Source organism: Mytilus trossulus, chromosome 11 (genome assembly GCF_036588685.1).
Source record: "Mytilus trossulus isolate FHL-02 chromosome 11, PNRI_Mtr1.1.1.hap1, whole genome shotgun sequence".
Lineage (NCBI taxonomy): Eukaryota > Metazoa > Mollusca > Bivalvia > Mytilida > Mytilidae > Mytilus > Mytilus trossulus.
Genome location: NC_086383.1, coordinates 16,306,082 through 16,326,026, shown reverse-complemented (window position 1 = coordinate 16,326,026; position 19,945 = coordinate 16,306,082). Strand labels below are relative to the sequence as shown.

Below are 19,945 nucleotides of genomic sequence, written 5' to 3'. Positions count from 1 at the left end.
GTAAATAATGATACATCTACAAAATAAACACATAATGGAAACTTTGTCTGAAGCGAAGTTAAATAAAATAAACGTAGGTTATTAAAAAAAATGTAAGATATGTGCAATTTGGGTACCCTCACGTTAAATATTCATCGATCCCCCAAAAATTGAAATCAGGATTTTGTATTACCGGTTATTATATGCACGAATTAAAGAATAATTTTTTTTTTTCAGTTTAAAAAAGTCAAAAAAAATATGAAATTAGCACTTTATTGACTCTTTACAGTTTTTGTAAATGAACACTTTATCGTATTACCTAAAAGCTAAATCCGGACACAAACTCGGATTGAGCTACTAGACCATGCAAAAATTAAAAAGGACCACACTAAAAGTCTCTTGATAACCAATAAATTGACATACATGAACAATCATATTTCATAAAACGGATGTTTACGTAAGCTATTAAAGGATTGATCTTTTAATAGCGATTGTCATACTTAAAAGAAAGCACAGGATTGGAAAATCTATGCCAATAAATGAATAACGGAATTTCGGGTACACGACAACTCGTACTTTCGGCAAGTCGTACTCAACCAACTCGTACCCTATTTTTACCAATTCGTAACCATGTTTTAATTGATATTATTTATCTAGTTTATATATGCATAGTTATTGTAACTTTCTTTCCTATATCATTATATAGCAAAATACAAATGAAAAAACAACTTTCAATGTTAATAAAATGCAATTATAATTGTTTTAAATAAGCTTATGTAATGCTAATCGTTATAATCATTAGTATTCCTTAGAATCGATTGTTTGAAATTGTTTGGACGGCAATTTATTTGATATGCACATTAAAATAATTATGACTTCACAATATGCTAATCAGTGGTCATTAGTGGATAACATACCTACAAAAATAGAATGGATTTGTTAAAAGCCGAATAAACAGAGAGAAGTAAATGAAAACAAAAAATCGGTATAACTGCGGCACTATGAACATCAAAGACCGTTGAGTTATACTTAAACAATCACCATCCTCACCGAAAAGAAATTGCATGGCTTAAACACGTTGAAAAAAACAAGTTTTGAGAAACCCATATTACTATTATTAAAAGCAACAAAGCCTTGTAAAAATGTTTTATGATAAAACTCTTACAATGTGTGTGTAAATATTAGTGATACTAGTAGGTTTTTTTAATACGTCTCTCATGATTCTTCTAAATATTGGCTTAATTTTTGTTTTAACTTTTATACTTTTACAAGCCAAATGTGCTACTGTATAATTGATGTCAATACGTATATAAATGATAGTAGTATTGTGATGAAATATACATTTTAAAATATTGTGCAAACGTACATGCAGAAAGATTAGATCAGACATGAAGTTGTTTTGATAACGGTTAATTAATGGCACACTTCGTGTGTGAATAAGGACCGATTTACTGGTAATCGACATGCTTCGGGTGTGAAACAATGATTTTCAATTCAATTCAATATTTTATTTAAGTCTCATCTCTCAATAATATATAATACAACATTACATTAAATGATCAATGAATCACCGGCACGCGAACTGCAATACATAATTTGTTTATTAAAGTGTCACATATTACTTGTGATTTTTTATAGGGTAAAAAATTATCAATAATGTTTAAATATACGTGATGTCAAGTGCCTTTGCATAGAATTGTAAGTAAATTGAATTATGAAATAAAATTATCTATCATAATTATAAAAAAATAAAACCAATACATTTTAGGCAGTGGCTATTTCATAAGAAAAGTTCCAAAGAAATCGGATTCCTTTTATTAGACTGGTTTGTTGGAAGCGATTTGGTAAGAAATGCTAACAACATTTTAATAACCGAGGAACAAGTTGAAGCAAGACCTCAACTTTTAACTGCCTCTTGTTTGGACTCAATTGTAAACATTGATTTAATTAAAAAGTATTGTCAAAAAGATACATATGGGAAGCTATTAAGAGCGTATATAAACATGATAAAGGAAAGAAAAGGAACCCTATCTACATATATGCAACATATGCACATGCACATGATGCAGATTCAAAGAAGCCAGTGTATTAATGTCAAATTATGTGTAGTTCCAGTTTGGAGTAACATTTATATATCTTGTGCTACATTAAAACAACTTCCAAAGGCAAAGAATTGTTTTTTAACAATTGCAAATGTTAAATCATGTGTCCTTTTGACACTTGTAGCAAACAACTTTTAATATTGTCTTTTTTGTGATGTACGTAGTTTTACATAACACTATTTTTAAATATATATGATGAGTTTATTTAATCCATGGCTGGATATCTAAACCATAGATTTTACACAGATTTGGACATCAACTTTTTTATAAATATTTTAGAAAAAAATATATTTAATAATGTATATATACAAATGTGTTTTCATGCTTTTAATTAATATTATAAAATTATAAATTATTTATTTATAAACATCTTCAATATTTTATTTTTGATTGTAACGTTACTGTATTTTTAATGCTCAATATGTGATAAAATGATTTTAAATTATTATCAAGTTTTTTTTATTCTCTTAGACTACTAATCACAATGAACAGTTTTATTCAGTGCCGGCTAAATAGCAAATTTGCTATTTTGCCGGTGCCGGTCAAATAGCAAATTTGCTATTTAGCAGGTGCCGGTCAAATAGCCACTGCCTACATTTTAATTCTTATAGGCATTTATAAAGAGTTGTATAATCAGCTAGTACAACAGGAAGAAGAGATAAATATTTACTACTTACACGAAAAAACTAAGACATGTTCAATGCAATGTTCACTAAAAAATATCCTTTTCATATTCTATATGGATCTACCTCAGGGTGCATTGGGATACTTCAGGGAGTTAAAATATCCATATCTACGGATATAAACGTAGAAAACTTGTATTATAATGCTAAAAAAAATATAGGGTACGACTTAGTAGAAGTACGAGTTGGTAGAAGTACGAGTTGCCGAAAGTACGAGTTGGCTGAGTACGAGTTGCCGAAAGTACGAGTTGACATGTATCCGGAATTTCAAGGATTTGCATAGTAAGAACAATACAATATATTCCTAGGTGGATGTTAAAATCGACTATCACAGTAGAGCTTCTCACGAAGATACATGCTTAGAGGTAGATTTGGACCAAGGGTACATGTAATAACTTCTATCAGACCCGTCACTGTATCAACTAACATGACATGTCAAGTTCTAGTCTAAAATATTTAGGCAAATATTTATGACTTCTTGAAAGTCTATTATATTTTTTTGCATTGACGCCTTACAGCAACATCAAATCAAATTAATATAATAGCCTCTCAAGACGGCATAATTATTTGGACTAGTCAAAGATCTAGCAGCAGAACTGTAGAGCTATGTTTCCGCAGCTATGTTATATCTTTACCACAGGTATTTGGGGCATGCCCTATTTTGGGCCCGTTGAAGTCTTTTCCCATTCTTAACATTTTCTACAACATGCAGACATTTTAAAACAAGTCTCATTACTAGTCGATAACTAGTCCAAATAATTATGACGTCTGGCAAGGCTATTTTAATTTTTTTTCTGGGACACCTTCCTATAGCCTTGCCAGACATCATAATTATTTGGACTAGTAGATTACAGTAACTTTAAATAACTATCCACACAAACCCAAAGTAAAGAACAGGGACTAAACTTGGGAATTTCAAGCTGGGAGCCCAGACCAGATATATTATATAATTAGTTTCTATATGTTCAACTGAAATTTACCAGAAAGATTAAGGGCCCAGCTTAAAATCTAGGAGCCATGTGTGATTGGGCTCCCTTTAAGTTTTGTCCCTGAAGAAATATTAGCTTACAGTACAGCAAAACAAGGGGTTACATCCTCCAAATACCTGTGACTAATAAATTTAATAAATAAAAAAAGAATTGAAATAGGTGATAAGGCTGCAATGTGAAATACATAGCAGTAGGCTGGTATATATATATTTCCTTCCCAAAAATACCTATGATACAAGCCCTTGTGAAACAATGAAAGATCTACAGTAATTAGTTAACAAATTAAATAAAATCATTTATTTTCCAAATTAAAGGTGTAAGGCATTTGTAAGGGCATATCAATTACATTTACAACCAAGAAAATAAAATACAAACATGCATTTAGTCGGTTAAAGAGCTCACCAGAGCTCATGTTTTGTCAGTTATTATGTATTTATATGCCGACTCTAAATAAAATTTACTTACTTACTTACATATATATATCATGTGCATCATTTAACATGTTTAAGACAGAGACAATCATTAAACATTATTTTATGATTTATAAAAAAAAACTGGTACAGGAGAGATAACTCCAATGTAAATTGTACAGGAGAGATAACTCTAATGTAAATTAAGACACCTAGAATAAAAATAAAAAAACAACCTATATTATTTGGTAAATTAGTTAACATGTTATACCAAGTCTCCAACATGTACACAAAATAGATCATTAAGAAACTAATTTTTGCAGGTTTTACCACATACATGTACATGTACATGAAACGGGTAGCCCATGAAAAATTATGCCAACTTACTGTTTTCTGATACATGTACTTAGAATAATTTTATATGGTGATCATATAAACTTTCTTTCTGCATGTTCTGGGTCAGCTTCCAACTACCTTTTAACGGCGATGTAAATGCCATTTTTTTTGTCAGTACATGTACTCAGAAAAGAAAATTTTCTCAGCCTTTAGATCCAGATAAAATATAACTAAAAAAATAAAGTAATGTAAAACATTGTGCTTGCTGCTACAGGGGCTACATGTACATATTGTAGGCTAGCTAAATGTTAGCAGAGCTCAGTCTCTGTTGAAAATTTTCAAGCTGTTTTGCTTTTATATGTCTTTAATTAAAATACATGTGTCTTTTTCAATATTGTTTTGTCATGATTGTATTTCTTGTATTTGCAGTGAACTCCTATGACTTTTTGATTTTACGAAGATGCCAGGATTTCAGTGCCTGCCTTGTAATGTTAATTTAAATTCCCAGGAGCAGTTAGCCCAACATAGGGCTGGTGCAAAGCACCTCAAGAAACTGAAAGAAAAAGTCATAGGTTTGGCCCCAGGTATGAATTTAAGCCTAAACAAATATTAACAGTCTATTATTTGAACTTGGAATTATTTTTAATTATGGAATTCAATAATTTTTTGTGCTTGAAATTTTTAATAAATTCCATGTTTATTCTGTACTCTAATGTTCTGTGCTGTGCACACCACTTTCTATTTAGTGAATTACAAAGAAGAAACAACACAATCTATACAAAATACATTGTATGGAAATTTATATGAACCATGTGAACCACTCAAAACATAATACCAAATCAACATGGAATTTATTAAAACTTTCAAGCTCAAGAAATTATGCAAATTCCATAATTAAAAATAATTCTAAGTTCAAATAATAGCCTGTTTATTGTAAATTTCAGAAATCATTACATGCATTTATTATTGCAATTTTGTCAAAATGCGATTTTAATTTTTGCGTTAGTGAGAAAAATCCTGTTTAATCCATATAAAAAATTTGAAAATGTGGTTTTAAATTATTACGATTATAACCCTGTCACATTTTTCGCAATAATAAAAACATTGCATTAATTTCTGATTTTACAGAATATTACTTACAGAACACAAAGATGATCAAAGATTGACATTGCATCTGTAATGGTGTTTATAAGGTTTATGGTGTTAGTGTTAGAGTTTCAATGGAAAGCTTGCTATAAGGAAAAAAATGTATGAAATTGTGATCCAATTCTGAGATCTAGTTTCATGCAGACTTTTCTGCATTTTACTTCAATGCAAGATTATTTCAATAGTTTGCAGAAAAAACTCTTCAACTTTTTTTTCTCTGATTAGGAACTTATTCATCATATACATTTAACATGATTAATGTTTTATCATGTGTTTAAATTTTCAGTGCTTAAAAAAATGGAAAGTCTATACTGATGTAGTGATTTTGCTCTTAGAAATCAGGGCTGTAAAATGGTTAAAGTCAGTTATACTATTTATTTGAAATTGCCTTTACATAAACGAATGAAAGACAAGAATTTATATACCCATTCTTATCAATAGAGCTGGCACTTTGATATAATATAACTTAAAAGTGGAATTTTCTGACAATTTTTGTTTTGTTTAAAATTACCAGTCTAAATTCCTTTAGCATTATCCTCTAGATAAATTAAAAATTGTGCAACCAAAGAAAATAGTAAAATAATTAGGGAATATTTATATTGTTTTCTGACATAGAGACATGGTAAAGTAACTTTTTGGTACATGTACGACAATTCACAGAGAATACTCAAGAAATGAATATTGACCTGAGAATCTATGTATTGTTTTACATCGGGGCCTTTTATAGCTGACTATGCGGTATGGGCTTTGCTCATTGTTGAAGGCTGTACAGTGACATATAGTTGTTAATGCCTGTATCATTTTGGTCTCTAGTGGAAGTTGTCTCATTGGCAATCATACCACATCTTCTTTTTTAAGTTACCAAAAGCTTTAAATTGTATATGGTGTAATACTGCTTTTACAAATTATATAATTTTGAAATTTAAGCCATTTTAACTCGTCAAGAGTAAAATTTTACTTTAGGACTTCAATTTGTGTACATGTGTATTATCCATAAGCACAGTATTTCACCATATAAAGTGAAGTATTGGGTAATATCTATCTGTTCTCTGGTCAATATGCAGGTCTTGCGAGTTCTCTGAAGATCGTTGAATTAACTTTCAATAGAGAGTAGGTACATGTTTAAGATGATCTGGTATGAGTGCCAATAACGACTCTTCATCCAAGTCACAATTTATTGAATAATGTTGAAGTAAATCTTAACCGTTATAGGTCAAATTTTAGTCTTCAACACAGAGCCTTGGCTTACATTGAACAGCAAATGCCTGTATCTGAAGAAAAAAAATCAGAATTTTTAAATGCATTTTTCAGTTTAATGGATAATTAAATATGTTCCTGTACATTTTATTTCAGGACAATAGAATACAGAATCAACTAAGTGTTTAGCTGTCTGATGGTATGCAATGGAATATTTCTTTTAAAACCTTTGGTATTCTGTAGTATTAAGCTGGAATTCTTTCTTCATCAAATTAACAGTTACCGTGTTTAATAAATATATTGATTTAAACCAAATCACTTTAATACACGACTTACAGAAAAGAATATAACAGTACTGTAATTCTGTTCTTGATTTTTAAAGAATTCCAATTTCAATGCAATTTTTTCAAAGGTTTTGAAATAGTCCATTGCTTGAGATAAAAAATGAAAAGCTTTCAAATTTATAGATTGATTGATTGTCGATTTCCTAACTCAAATATTTCATGCAAGTTCAGGACGATTAAAAGATAAGAGTGATCATGAAGATATCTATTATTATATATGTTATCCATTTATTTTTTGTCTCGCACAGACAATTAGAAAATGCAAGACATTAGCGTGCTTTGAAATTTCTACATTGTTTACAAGTTTAATTTTGTGTCTAGGTTAGATTTAAATGCACCATTGCCTGAGTAAGTCAATAGTATTTGATATGCAGTTTTATGACTATTGATGATTTATATTTTTATTGAGGAAATTAGGCCCTGTACCTACAAATTATTCCACAGTACACAATCTGTCCTATATACTTTTGCAGAATCCCATATGCATTTACTTAAGATTTTGCCAACACTGTCATATGAATTTTCCATTGTTCTTCTTTTGCCGAGGTTGATGACATGAAAAAAAACACCCAAAAACCCCAAGTTATATTATAAATATATATTTTCAGAGAAAGATGCCTTGCCTGCTGCTGAACCTAAACTCTACGGAACTTTCGTTGCATCTAAACTGACTCCTGTGATAGGAAATGTTGGGAAGATAGACTTGAGTAACAAGCCTTTATTCCCCCCTCCTCCTCCTCCACCTCCAGTTCATCTGATGGCACAGAGTGCAGTCATTGCACCCAAACAATCTGCAGCACAGGGAGGATCCCCTGCATCTACCATTAAGCCACAAGCTAGACCTCTCCCTCCTCACCTGATGCCAATGGGTGCACCACCACGACCTCCATCTAATCTGTGTGCACCACTGAGACCTACATCTCATCCATGTGCACCAATTAGAGGAAAAAGATTCAGTGAACCACTAGACAATGGACAAACAGGAGCAATAGATCAGCAGACGGTTAATTCTCTTCTGGGAATCACTCCGGTGATGAAAGCTGTGGTGAATAATGCTCTAGGGAACCTCCCATTGAAGAGAAAGTTACACATTAGTAGATGTGATGCATGTGATATTGAATTCAATGCTGAATCACAAGAAAGACAACATTATGATGGAAAGAAACATGCTAAAAGAATGAGGACCTTGGCATTAGAAATCAAACCTGGAGGTAAAGTAACTGACTTTTGGACTTAAATGCCATTTAAATTTTTGCAATATTGAGAAAAATCCTGTTAAATTCATGTGAAAATTTTCAAAATGTAAGTTTAAATTATTTCGATTATAACCCCGTTGCATTTTGGCAATACATGTAATAAAAACATCGCTATAATTTCTGATTTTACAGTAAAACATCAAATAATTTTGTAAATTCATTAAGTTGATAATTATAATGTAAATCAATTTTAGGTGAAGTATCGCCATCAGTGCTACAAGCTAGTGGATTTACCTGTCAATTTTGTGATGTGCTGCTGAATTCACTAGAGCAGCTGGAACAACATAGATTTGGTAAGCTACTACTGTGAAAGTACTTTTGTTCGTGGGGTACCAATTTTCGTGGTTTTCGTTGATGACTTTATCCACGAATTTAAGTGTCCAACGAAATAAAACAACCATTGTCCAAATCAAGCCATGGAAAGATCCCCATCGGTAGGTTTGACTACTGATATGATTTAGAGAATATATTGAATAACGCCAAATCTGAGAATACTTTTATAGCAGTCACAGAATACAACCGCATGCAGGATTATACCAATTTAATCTTAAATAACCTAAACTGTACAACTTTTGATCTTTAAATTGTTATAAAAATATTTTTGATCGATGAAAGTCAGATTTTCAGCATTGGTATGCTAGTATGATAAAGTGTTTATTTATATCCTCATAGTTCTCGTACATATGGAAAATAACAGTTTCATGCTGAGCTTGATTTTGGTAAGATTTTTTTGACAATTCAAGATATTTTTATAGTACTTGTTTATGTTACTGTTTTCTTTATGGCCTAATTAACACCTTTGCTGGTCTTTAATCTGTTGATCACTTTATCATGGATTAATTAGTGCTATCACAACGATTTACACAGGTCAATGTTTACTTTGCAATTTCCTCAATCCAGACTATTTGTAACCTTCATTTCTGAAGGCTTCAATTTAAAAAAAAAATTTTTTGGAAAACTTAAATCCACGAATTTAAAAACCCACGAACATGTAAATTTTGTTCAAACCACGAAAATTGATACCCACGAATTAAAGTACTTTCACAGTATACTGTATCATATATAGATATAGGAAGATGTGGTTTGAGTGCCAATGAGACAACTCTCCATCCAAATAACAATTTTAAAAAAGTAAACCATTATATAGACTGTATAAATAATGAGGTTTAATATGATGGGGGCTTCATGTGGAGCAGGATCCACTTTCCATTCCAAAGCACCTGATATCACCCAGTTTTTTGTTGTTGTCTTATGTTTTCTATGTTGTGATTTGTGTCCTGCAGTTTTTCTTTTTGGTTTGCCATGGAGTTGTTAGTTCGATGTTGACGTATGAGGTTGAAGTTTTTGTATCTTTCGCCTCTCTTTAAAATCAGCAAATATCCCTTGTAATCACAAAATGCAGTTAAAAAAATGTTAGTTCCTAACATGGCGTTGTCAGTTTATTTTCGATTTATGAGTTTGACTGTGCCTCTGGTATCTTTTGTCCCTCTTTTAAAGAAGTATTTAAGGGACTGATCTGTTAATTTATATATAAATCTACTGTTTCCAATGTCTTGAGACTCAGGAATTCATAAATTCTTTCAGGATCAAGGAAAGAATGCTTTCGTTTTCAGGAATTTGGGATTACACTCCTCCTACTACTAACCCCCCTTTTGACTTGATGTTTTTTTATTTTTTATAATATCTACATATAACAATTTATAAATAAAATATTGCTTTTTAGCTCACCTGGCCCACAGGGCCAAGTGAGCTTTTCTCATCACTTGGCGTCCAGCGTCCGGCGTCGTTGTCCGTCGTCATTAGCTTTTACAAAAACCTTCTCCTCTGAAACTACTAGGCCAAATTGAACTAAACTTGGCCACAATCATCATTAGGGTGTCTAGTTTAAAAAATGTGTGGCGTGACCCGGTCAACCAACCAAGATGGCCGCCAAGGCTAAAAATAGAACATAGGGGTAAAATACAGTTTTTGGCTTATAACTCAAAAACCAAAGCATTTAGAGCAAATCTGACATGGGGTTAAAACTGTTTATCAGGTCAAGATCTATCTGCCAGGAAATTTTCAGATGAATCGGTCAACCAGTTGTTGGGTTGCTGCCCCTAAATTGGTAATTTTGAGGAAATTTTGCTGTGTTTGGTTATTATCTTGAATATTATTATAGATAGAGATAAACTGTAAACAGCAATAACGTTCAGCAAAGTTAGATTTACAAACAATTTAACATGACCGAAATGGTCAGTTGACCCCTTTAGAAGTTATTGCCCTTTGTAGTAAATTTTTAATCATTTTTCATAAATCTAAGTAATCTTTTACAAAAATCTTCTCCTATGAAACTACTGGGCCAAATTGAACCAAACCTGGCCACAATCACCATTGGGGTATTTAGTTTAAAAAATGTGTGGCGGGACCCGGTCAACCAACCAAGATGGCCGCCTAGGCTAAAAATAGAACATAGGGGTAAAATGCATTTTTTGGCTTATAACTCACAAACCAAAGCATTTAGAGCAAATCTGACAATGGGTATAATTGTTCATCAGGTCAAAATCTATCTGCCCTGAAATTTTCAGATGAATCGGACAATCTGTTGTTTGGTTGCTGCCCCTGAATTGGTAATTTTAATGAAATTTTGCTGTTTTTGGTTAATATCTTGAATATTATTATAGACAGAGATAAACTTTGAACATCAATAATGTTCAGCAAAGTTAGATTTACAAATAAGTCAACATGACCGAAATGGTCAGTTGACCCCTTAAGGAGTTATTGGCCTTTATAGTCAATTTTTAACAATTTTCCTAAATCTTAGTTATCTTTTACAAAAATCTTCTCTTCTGAAACTACTGGGCCAAGTTCATTATAGATAGAGATAATTGTAAGCAGCAAAAATCTTCAGTAAAGTAAGATGTACAAACACATCACCATCACAATAACACAATTTTGTCATGAATCCATCTGCTTCTTTTGTTCAATATTCACATATACCAAGGTGAGCGACACAGGCTCTTTAGAGCCTCTAGTTTTAAAAAGCGGTTCATAAAATCATCACACAGAAATCTAACGATTATACAATATGAAGCATAAAACAATTAACAGTCCTAAAATTAACAGCATCCATCTGTCTTAAAATTAACAGCATCCATCTGTCTTAAAATTAACAACATCCATTTTCCTAAAATTAACAACATCCATCTGTCCTAAAATTAGCAACATCCATCTGTCTAAAAATTAACAGCATCCAGATCTGTCTTAAAATTAATAACATTCATCTGTCTGAAAATTAACAACATCAATCTGTCTTAAAATTAACAACATTCATCTGCCTTAAAATTAATAACATTCATCTTTCTTAAAATTAATAACATTCATCTGTTTTAAAAATTAACAGCATCCGTGTGTCTAAAAATTAACAACATCCATCTGTCTTAAAATTAACAACATCCATCTGTCCTAAAATTAACAGCATCCATCTGTTTTAAAAGTAACAGCATATATCTGTCTTAAAATTAACAGCATCCACCTTTCCTAAAGTAAACAGCATCCATCTGTCCTAAAATTAACAACATCCATCTGTCCTAAAATTAACAGCATCCATCTGTCTTACAAGTAACAACATCCATCTGTCATAAAGTTAACAGCATCCATCTGTCTTAAAATTAACAGCATACATCTGTCCTAAAATTAACAGCATCCATCTGTCCTAAAATTAACAGCATCCATCTGTCCTAAAATTAACAACATCCATCTGTCCTAAAATTAACAGCATCCATCTGTCCTAAAATAAACAGTATCCATCTGTCTTAAAATTAACAGCATCCATCTGTCTTAAAATTAACAGCATCCATCTGTCTTAAAATTAACAACATCCATTTGTCCTTAAATTAACAACATCAATCTGTCCTGAAATTAACAACATCCATCTGTCCTCAAATTAACAACATCCATCTGTCTGAAAATTAACAACATCCATCTGTCTTAAAAGTAACAGCATCCATCTGTCTTAAAATTAACAACATCCATCTATCTTAAAAGTAACATCATCCATCTGTCTTAAAATTAACAGCATCCACCTTTCCCAAAGTAAACAGCACCCATCTGTCCTAAAATTAACAATATCCATCTGTCCTAAAATTAACAGCATCCATCTGTCTTACAAGTAACAACATCCATCTGTCCTAAAGTTAACAGCATCCATCTGTCTTAAAATTAACAGCATCCATCTGTCATAAAATTAACAACATCTACCTGTCCTAAAATTAACAGCATCCATCTGTCTTAAAATTAACAACATCCATCTGTCCTAAAATTAACAGCATCCATCTGTCCTAAAATAAACAGAGTCCATCTGTCTTAAAATTAACAACATCCATCTGTCTTAAAATTAACAACATTCATCTGTCTTAAAATTAATAACATTCGTCTGTTTTAAAAATTAACAGCATCTGTGTGTCTTAAAATTAACAACATCCATCTATCTTAAAATAAAAAGCCTCCATCTGTCTTAAAATTAACAGCATATATCTGTCTTAAAATTAACAGCATCCACCTTTCCTAAAATAAACAGCATCCATCTGTCCTAAAATTAACAACATCTATCTGTCCTAAAATTAACAGCATCCATCTGTCCTCAAATAAACAACATCCATCTGTCCTAAAGTTAACAGCATCCATCTGTCTTAAAATTAACAGCACCCATCTGTCCTAAAATTAACAACATCCATCTGTCCTAAAATTAACAGCATTCATCTGTCTTACAATTAACAACATCCATCTGTCCTAAAGTTAATAGCATCAATCTGTCTTAAAATTAACAGCACCCATCTGTCCTAAAATTAACAACATCCATCTGTCCTAAAATTAACAGCATCCATCTGTCTTAAAATTAACAACATCCATCTGTCCTAAAATTAACAACATCCATCTGTCCTAAAATTAACAGCATTCATCCGTCTTAAAATGAACAACATCCATCTGTCCTAAAATTAACAGCATCCATCTGTCTTAAAATTAACAGCATCCATCTGTCTTAAAATTAACAACATCCATCTGTCCTAAGATTAACAACATCCATCTGTCCTAAAATTAACAACATCCATTTGTCTTAAAATTAACAGCATCCATCTGTCCTAAAATTAACAACATCCATCTGTCCTTAAATAAAGAGCATCCATCAGTTTTTAATAAAATTGCATTAAAACAAGGATTAATAATTATACACTTGTTAATATTTTGATAGGTTCTAAACACCAGAAGAAAGTGGCTGCAGCAAAGACACCTGGTGGAACACCTTCTGGAACAGAGGACAACAGTCCACAGGAGAATGATCTCACTGTCTGATATTTTAGTCTACTAATCCAGACTCATGTTATCTTCTTGCAGTATTGACAAAGATTTAGATCTATAAGATTACTGTATGTCATGTGATACTGTAAATTCAGGAAGTTAATGTGAAAAATTTGACAGTATTATGATTTGCAGTAATAAACACTTACGTTAATAGTTACAAGAAGTGACTTTTTCTTCCTGATATACTTGCAATAACAAATACACACTGAAATGTTAGATAAATTGTTTGTAACAATCATACGAGGGAGGTCGAGTGTTCAGAGGGGACAGAATGTTTTGTTCATGGTCACAGGAAATACACCTTTTCACTATTTTGAAATCTGTTGCTTGACCAGAGAATCTGTCAACTTTTAAAACTTTTGACGTCCTGCAACAATCCCTTTTCCATTGTGGCAACAGATATTTTCTATTATGGCGTCAAAACTTTACAGGAACCTTTGTGATGTCCAGTATTGGCGGACGAATAGAAATAAGGTGTATACTAAAGAATACAATGTATATTGTTTAATATAAAAAAAAAAGAAGATGTGGTATGATTACAAATGAGACAACTCTCCAAGAGAGACCAAAATGACACACAAATTAACAACTATAGGTTACTGTAAGACTTCAACAATGAGCAAAGCCAATACCACATAGTCTGCTATCAAAGTCCCAGAAAAGACAATGTTAAACAATTCAGACGTGAAAACTAACGGCCTTATTTATGTAAAAAAAAAAGTAACACAAACAAACGACAACCACTGAATTACAGGCTCCTCACTTGGGACAGGCACATACATACATAATGTGGCGGGGTTAAACATGTTAGCAGGATCCAAAAAAGGATAGATAAAAACTAGGATACTATTACTGGATTTTTATAAAAGCTGACGTATTAGAGAGGATAAGCGTGCTTTATCATCACTTGTAGTCTGGTGTCGGCATTTACTTTTAAAAATTTGTTTCCTCTGAAACTACTTACCCAAATTAAATCAAACTTGGCAACAATTATCATTAAGTATCTAGTTTAAAACACAACTAACATGGCTGCAAAGTAGCACATAAGGGTAAAATGCATTGTAAATTAAAAATTATTGCGAAAATGCAACACATAGCAATAACCTTCAACGCTCATTTTGAAATTTTTTATAAGGATTAAACAGGATTTTTCTCAATATGGCAAAAATCAAAATATTATAAATTTCAGTGGTTAATGAAAAAATTGCAAAAATAAATGTACACAATAATTTATGAATTTATTGTATTTTTAACACCTATTTGACTGAAATTGAGTAAGTCTTTTTAGAGTTATTACCCTTTTGTGATGATTTGTATAAAAAAAATTGCCATTGTGGAAGATGCAGGTTAGTAACACAGGATCTTATGATCCTCTAGTTGGTTTTGGGGAAATATAACTTTTTATACGACCGCAAAAAATTTGAGGTTGTATATTGCTATCACTTCGTCGTCTATGTCGTCATCTGAAGACACTTGATTTCCGGACAATAACTTTAGTATGAGTGAATAGAAATCTATGAAATTTAAACACAATTGCTGTTTATCATCTCAAAAGAAAGGTTGGGATTGATTTTGGGGGTTGTGGTCCTAAAAGTTTAGGGAAAAGGGGCCAAAATGGGACCCAAATAAGCATTTTTCTAGGTTCCAGACAATATTTTATGGAACAGTGTGTGGATCTCTCTGAAATTATATAACAAAGTTCCACATCACAAAGGGATGGTTAGAATTGGCTTTAGGGGCGGGGTTGAAGAATTAGGGTGAAAAACAAAGGTGTTCTGGACAATTAAAAAAAGTAAACTATGAGTTTGGATTATCTCCCTTACACTGCTTATAATTAAGTATACAGAAATGTTGTATTGTTTTGTGATGATAAGCTGTCAATTTGATTTAAGAAGTTATTTAAAAAAATGCTGATTAAGAAATAAATTTATGTGTTGTTTTTTTATTTTGACACTTTTTTGATGTATTTAAATTGGAAGTTATGGTAATAAAGTAAGTCCATTGAAAATTTGAAGCTAGAGCATGACCATTTCTTGAGGGAATTTATTTGAATAGGAATAAGGGGGGGGGGGGCAATTTTTGCTCATTTCAGATTTTAGAAATTAAAGGTGAATTTCTTCAAATATCTATAATATTTGCAAAAAAGGGTGGAGTGAAAATAAAATTTATTTGGGGAGGGGATCAATTCGCAGTGTACTGCCCAAAAGCAAAGAAAGGGGGTACATTTTTTAGGGGGTCAATTGGCAACAGCACAGTAAATTGCACAAAAGCAAACAAATTAAGTATAAATTCTTATCCTATAACCAATTCTGTGTTCTTTATCTACAGTTATTCTGTGTCAAAAACTTATTATGTGTCAAATATTTAAATACAATCCAAAATTCAGACCTGTATCAAGCATGAAAATAATGTCAATTTTGGACCCAACTATTCAGGGTTGAATCTCTGCAGACGTATTCATCTGCAGTCCGTGAAGCAATTTGTTAAAATGTTTGAATTGAAAGTCACTAAAGTGCTAAGTACAATTATGAAATATGTGTTGATGTTCTGACATTTCTTGATATTCAGACTGTATTTGATGGTTATTATACTGCATTGTTGAAAACCACAAGTAGTCGGTTTAGATTCATTTTTCGGGATAATGGGGCCAAAGTTTAAAAATTAAGGGTAAAAAAAGCATTTTTCTAATTTCCAGACAATATCTTGTGTGTAATTGTATGGATCTCTCTGCCCGACATTGTACCACAACGTACCATATAACAAAGGGGAGGGTTAGATTAAGTTTTGGGTTAATTGCCAAAGTATGTAGGAATTAGGGGCATTAAAAGGACCAAAAAGAAGCATGTTTCTAGCTTCCAAACAATCATGACAATAACTTGTGATTAAGTGTATGGATCTCTCTAAAATTTTACTACAAAAGAAAGTATGGGATTGAGTTTAGGGGTTATTGCTCCAAGGGGGTTTCAAAAAGTTGGGGGGGATTTTTTGTTTACCATTTTATTTAAAGGGGTTCCTTTTTTTCCCAAATTTTGAAAAGTTTCAAGAAGAAATCTTCAATTAAATAGATATGTTAGATCTTAGATTACATTAATTTTGTGACAAAAACCCGTATTATGTAAGGGACGACATCAAAAGATCAATGAAGGATAAAAAACTTAATTCAAATAGTTTGGGGGTGGGGGGGGTTAAGCTTGCTGCAAGTTTTTTTTTTTTTTTTTTTTTTATCCTGCATCGATTTAACATACATCCATATGGGTCAATCAATTTTTCCAAAATTAAGTTAAGAGGGGGGTAGGGGGGTCAGTAAAAAAACTATTTGAATTAAGTTTTTTATCCTACATTGAACTTTTGATGTCGTCTCTAAACAAAAATTGATCACAATCCAAATTCAAACAGTATCGAGCTTGAATATTGTGACCAAAGGAGTAGGCCCCAAAATAGGGCAGTTTTACAAAATTGTTAAAATGTAAACTTTTAGTTGTTTATTGGAAAGTAGAATACTTCTGTTACATAAATATGGGCTGTTTTTGACAATACAATGTTTTTGATAATAATACATAACATATATAAAAGTTGAGGATGAACACGGATGCGGCCACTTTCATTTTTGACAAAAACTATCTGAGAAGTGACATGTTTTGGCAAATTTGGAGTAGGGGCTTTAATGGACTAAAATGGCCCCAGATTTACAAGATAATAAAAATTCTAACAGAGCAGATTTTTCTCCATAAATTATTAGAATATGAGTAAATGATTTAAAAAAAATGTTTTATTTAACTAAAAATGGTTCAATGACGTCACAATGGTAGGTGCAAATGACGTCATTATTGCGAAAATAAGCAAAAATACCGAAAATTTGATGTTTTTTCTAAATTTTGACCACCGCACCATGCTTGCACCAAAAAGAAATTTTAACATTTTGACAAGTTCATACATATCAAACTTCGGATAAAAAATCTTTTTTGTGCAAGGTTGGTGCGATAGTTTATTTTATATTTTTCATAGCCAAGCGGAGCAATAAAAGCTGAAATTTGTCGTCCAAATTGGACCTTTTCATCTGACAAATTTTAGTTCATACATTCTTATGCCTATAGAAACTTATTATTTTTTGTTTATGAATGTAAAGTGTATTCCTAATTATATTTCCGTAAGTTTATCTAGTTATTTTTTTTGTTAAAAATCCGACAGCAATGACCCTCATGTGTAAGGCAGTCAATTACAACTTTGAGGACATTTTTTTTAATTATGAAATTTTAGATAGACGTTCAATATAACAAAATCTGTACATTTCTGATGTCTTTGCTAATTATAAATTCCAAATTTGTTGTTTGAATGGGGCAATCTTCTCTCTCTGGTATTAGGGTCAGATCCATGATTTATGTAACGAAAAGGGGGGGGGGGGGGGGGGGGTATTTTACTTAAATTTCCATAATTGGCGAGAAACACGAGATTTATTTCGAAAATGAAACTACCTATATTCCAATTGGATGTGTCTTTGTGGGTAATGTGCATAGAGAACAAGTTCTATAAAATTTGATGGTAAAAAACGGAAACGGTATAAGGTAGACTATCCATATATCCATATATCCGTATAAACATGTATATATAATTATATAAGTACGCCTGAGCCTGTGACAACTCTACAACAGATTTATCCATTGTATCACCAGCAGTGATGGTGATACATGGCTGTGTACATTATGTATATACAACTCGTCTAAACATCAACCCAACAATGTAAGATCTGTAAATTTGCAAATTTATATATATATGAATAATTGACCTTTTCATGCATAGAAACAAGAGCCTGAAGTCTGAAAGCATACTACATATCTGTTACCTTTTTAAAGGTTATGTTTTGAATAGTTTTATAATCGTGCGTAAAAATGAAGTGTAAATTTTAAAATGTGACCCGGCTTTGTTGTTAAGCCCCATTTGTGGGCATTATGTTTTCTGGTCTATGCGTCTATTCGTCCGTGTGTATGTCAGTCTGTTCGTTCGATTGTCCTTGTGTCTCACTTCAGGTTTAAGTGTTTGGTCAAGGTAGTTGAATCTGACATCAGACTCAGACTTTTGTTGAAGTAAATTATACTGTGTGTATTGTGTGTTTGATTTATTTCTACTTTGCCTAGAGGTAAAGGGAGAAGGGGTTAGAGATCGCAAAATTAACATGTTTAATCTGCCATTTTTTCGGGCCTGTCCTAACCTAGGATTTCCTGGCCATTGTTAGTCTTGCGATTTGGGCATCTATGTACTAAAGACACATTCTTGTTTTCAATAATTTTGACGAATATATAATGAAAATTGTCATGATGATCAAAGACCAAGTCATACGACACTAAGATTAGTGAAGGCGAAAAGTACACTAGTCACATTGACAAAAACTACAATAAAACAAATAATATATATATATATATAATGAACATAGAAAAAAATCTAAGAATACAGATTTATTTGATATAGTTGCATGTTCCAGTTTGGCTATTCTATATAATGATACGGTTACAAGTCTGGACGACTGAAATTGATAATAAAAATAAGATGAATTTCGAAAGGTCAACCCTAACGATCCTCAAGTTTACATAAGTCTAGAAGGGGAGGGGGTGTACTTCAATACTTAATTGATAGGGGGTGCCGCTGTTTTGTCACCTTACCCAGTTTTACATTTTGAAAATATATACCTTTTTATAAATTGCGTAGGAAAAGTTATATCATATATATAAGACAGTTTTCTTAACTTTTCACTTATTCAAGCTTAAAAAGGTGTAAATAGAAGTGCCCCCCTTCAACCCCAATCCCTTCCAGAAACATAACTACTGTCATGGAAATACTCTGACTTTTGAAAACACCCTTTAATGCATGTGTCTGTATCTATTTATTTAAGATAATCAATATTAAGATTTCTTAGCGCTAAATGTGTCTTGTCTTTATATTATTCTTCTTGTCGCTGATAAGTGAGACCCAACCCAGCATCAGATGTACAATCTGTATATATCAGCAATACCCGGTGCTTTGTTTTGTTTGTTGGTGTTTCAATATTGCTTTCCCCCGTAATATTTCCCTTGGAGTTTGTTTCTTTTTACAATTTACATCTTAAATTGCCTTTCTGTTTCAATATATTTAAATTTAAATCTTGTAAATAGAAAACAAATCGCGGTTGCCA

General features: G+C 31.9%; 1 protein-coding gene across 2 annotated transcripts; it reads left to right on the top strand.

Annotated features, from left to right (window-relative positions):
• The first annotated feature begins 297 nt into the window (after window positions 1-297).
• Window positions 298-14,943, top strand: LOC134690782 (zinc finger protein 346-like). 2 transcript variants are annotated; one of them, XM_063550828.1, is made up of 6 exons: window positions 298-535; window positions 3,034-3,046; window positions 4,929-5,083; window positions 7,795-8,397; window positions 8,637-8,735; window positions 13,673-14,943. In XM_063550828.1, exons 3-6 carry the CDS (start codon window positions 4,960-4,962, stop codon window positions 13,771-13,773), a joined length of 927 nt encoding a protein of 308 aa, XP_063406898.1. In that variant the 5' UTR covers window positions 298-535; window positions 3,034-3,046; window positions 4,929-4,959; the 3' UTR covers window positions 13,774-14,943. The 2 variants fall into 2 exon arrangements, with proteins under 2 accessions (XP_063406898.1, XP_063406900.1); XM_063550830.1 differs by lacking the exon at window positions 3,034-3,046 and having other exon boundaries at window positions 298-436; window positions 13,673-14,941.
• Window positions 14,944-19,945: the final 5,002 nt, after the last annotated feature.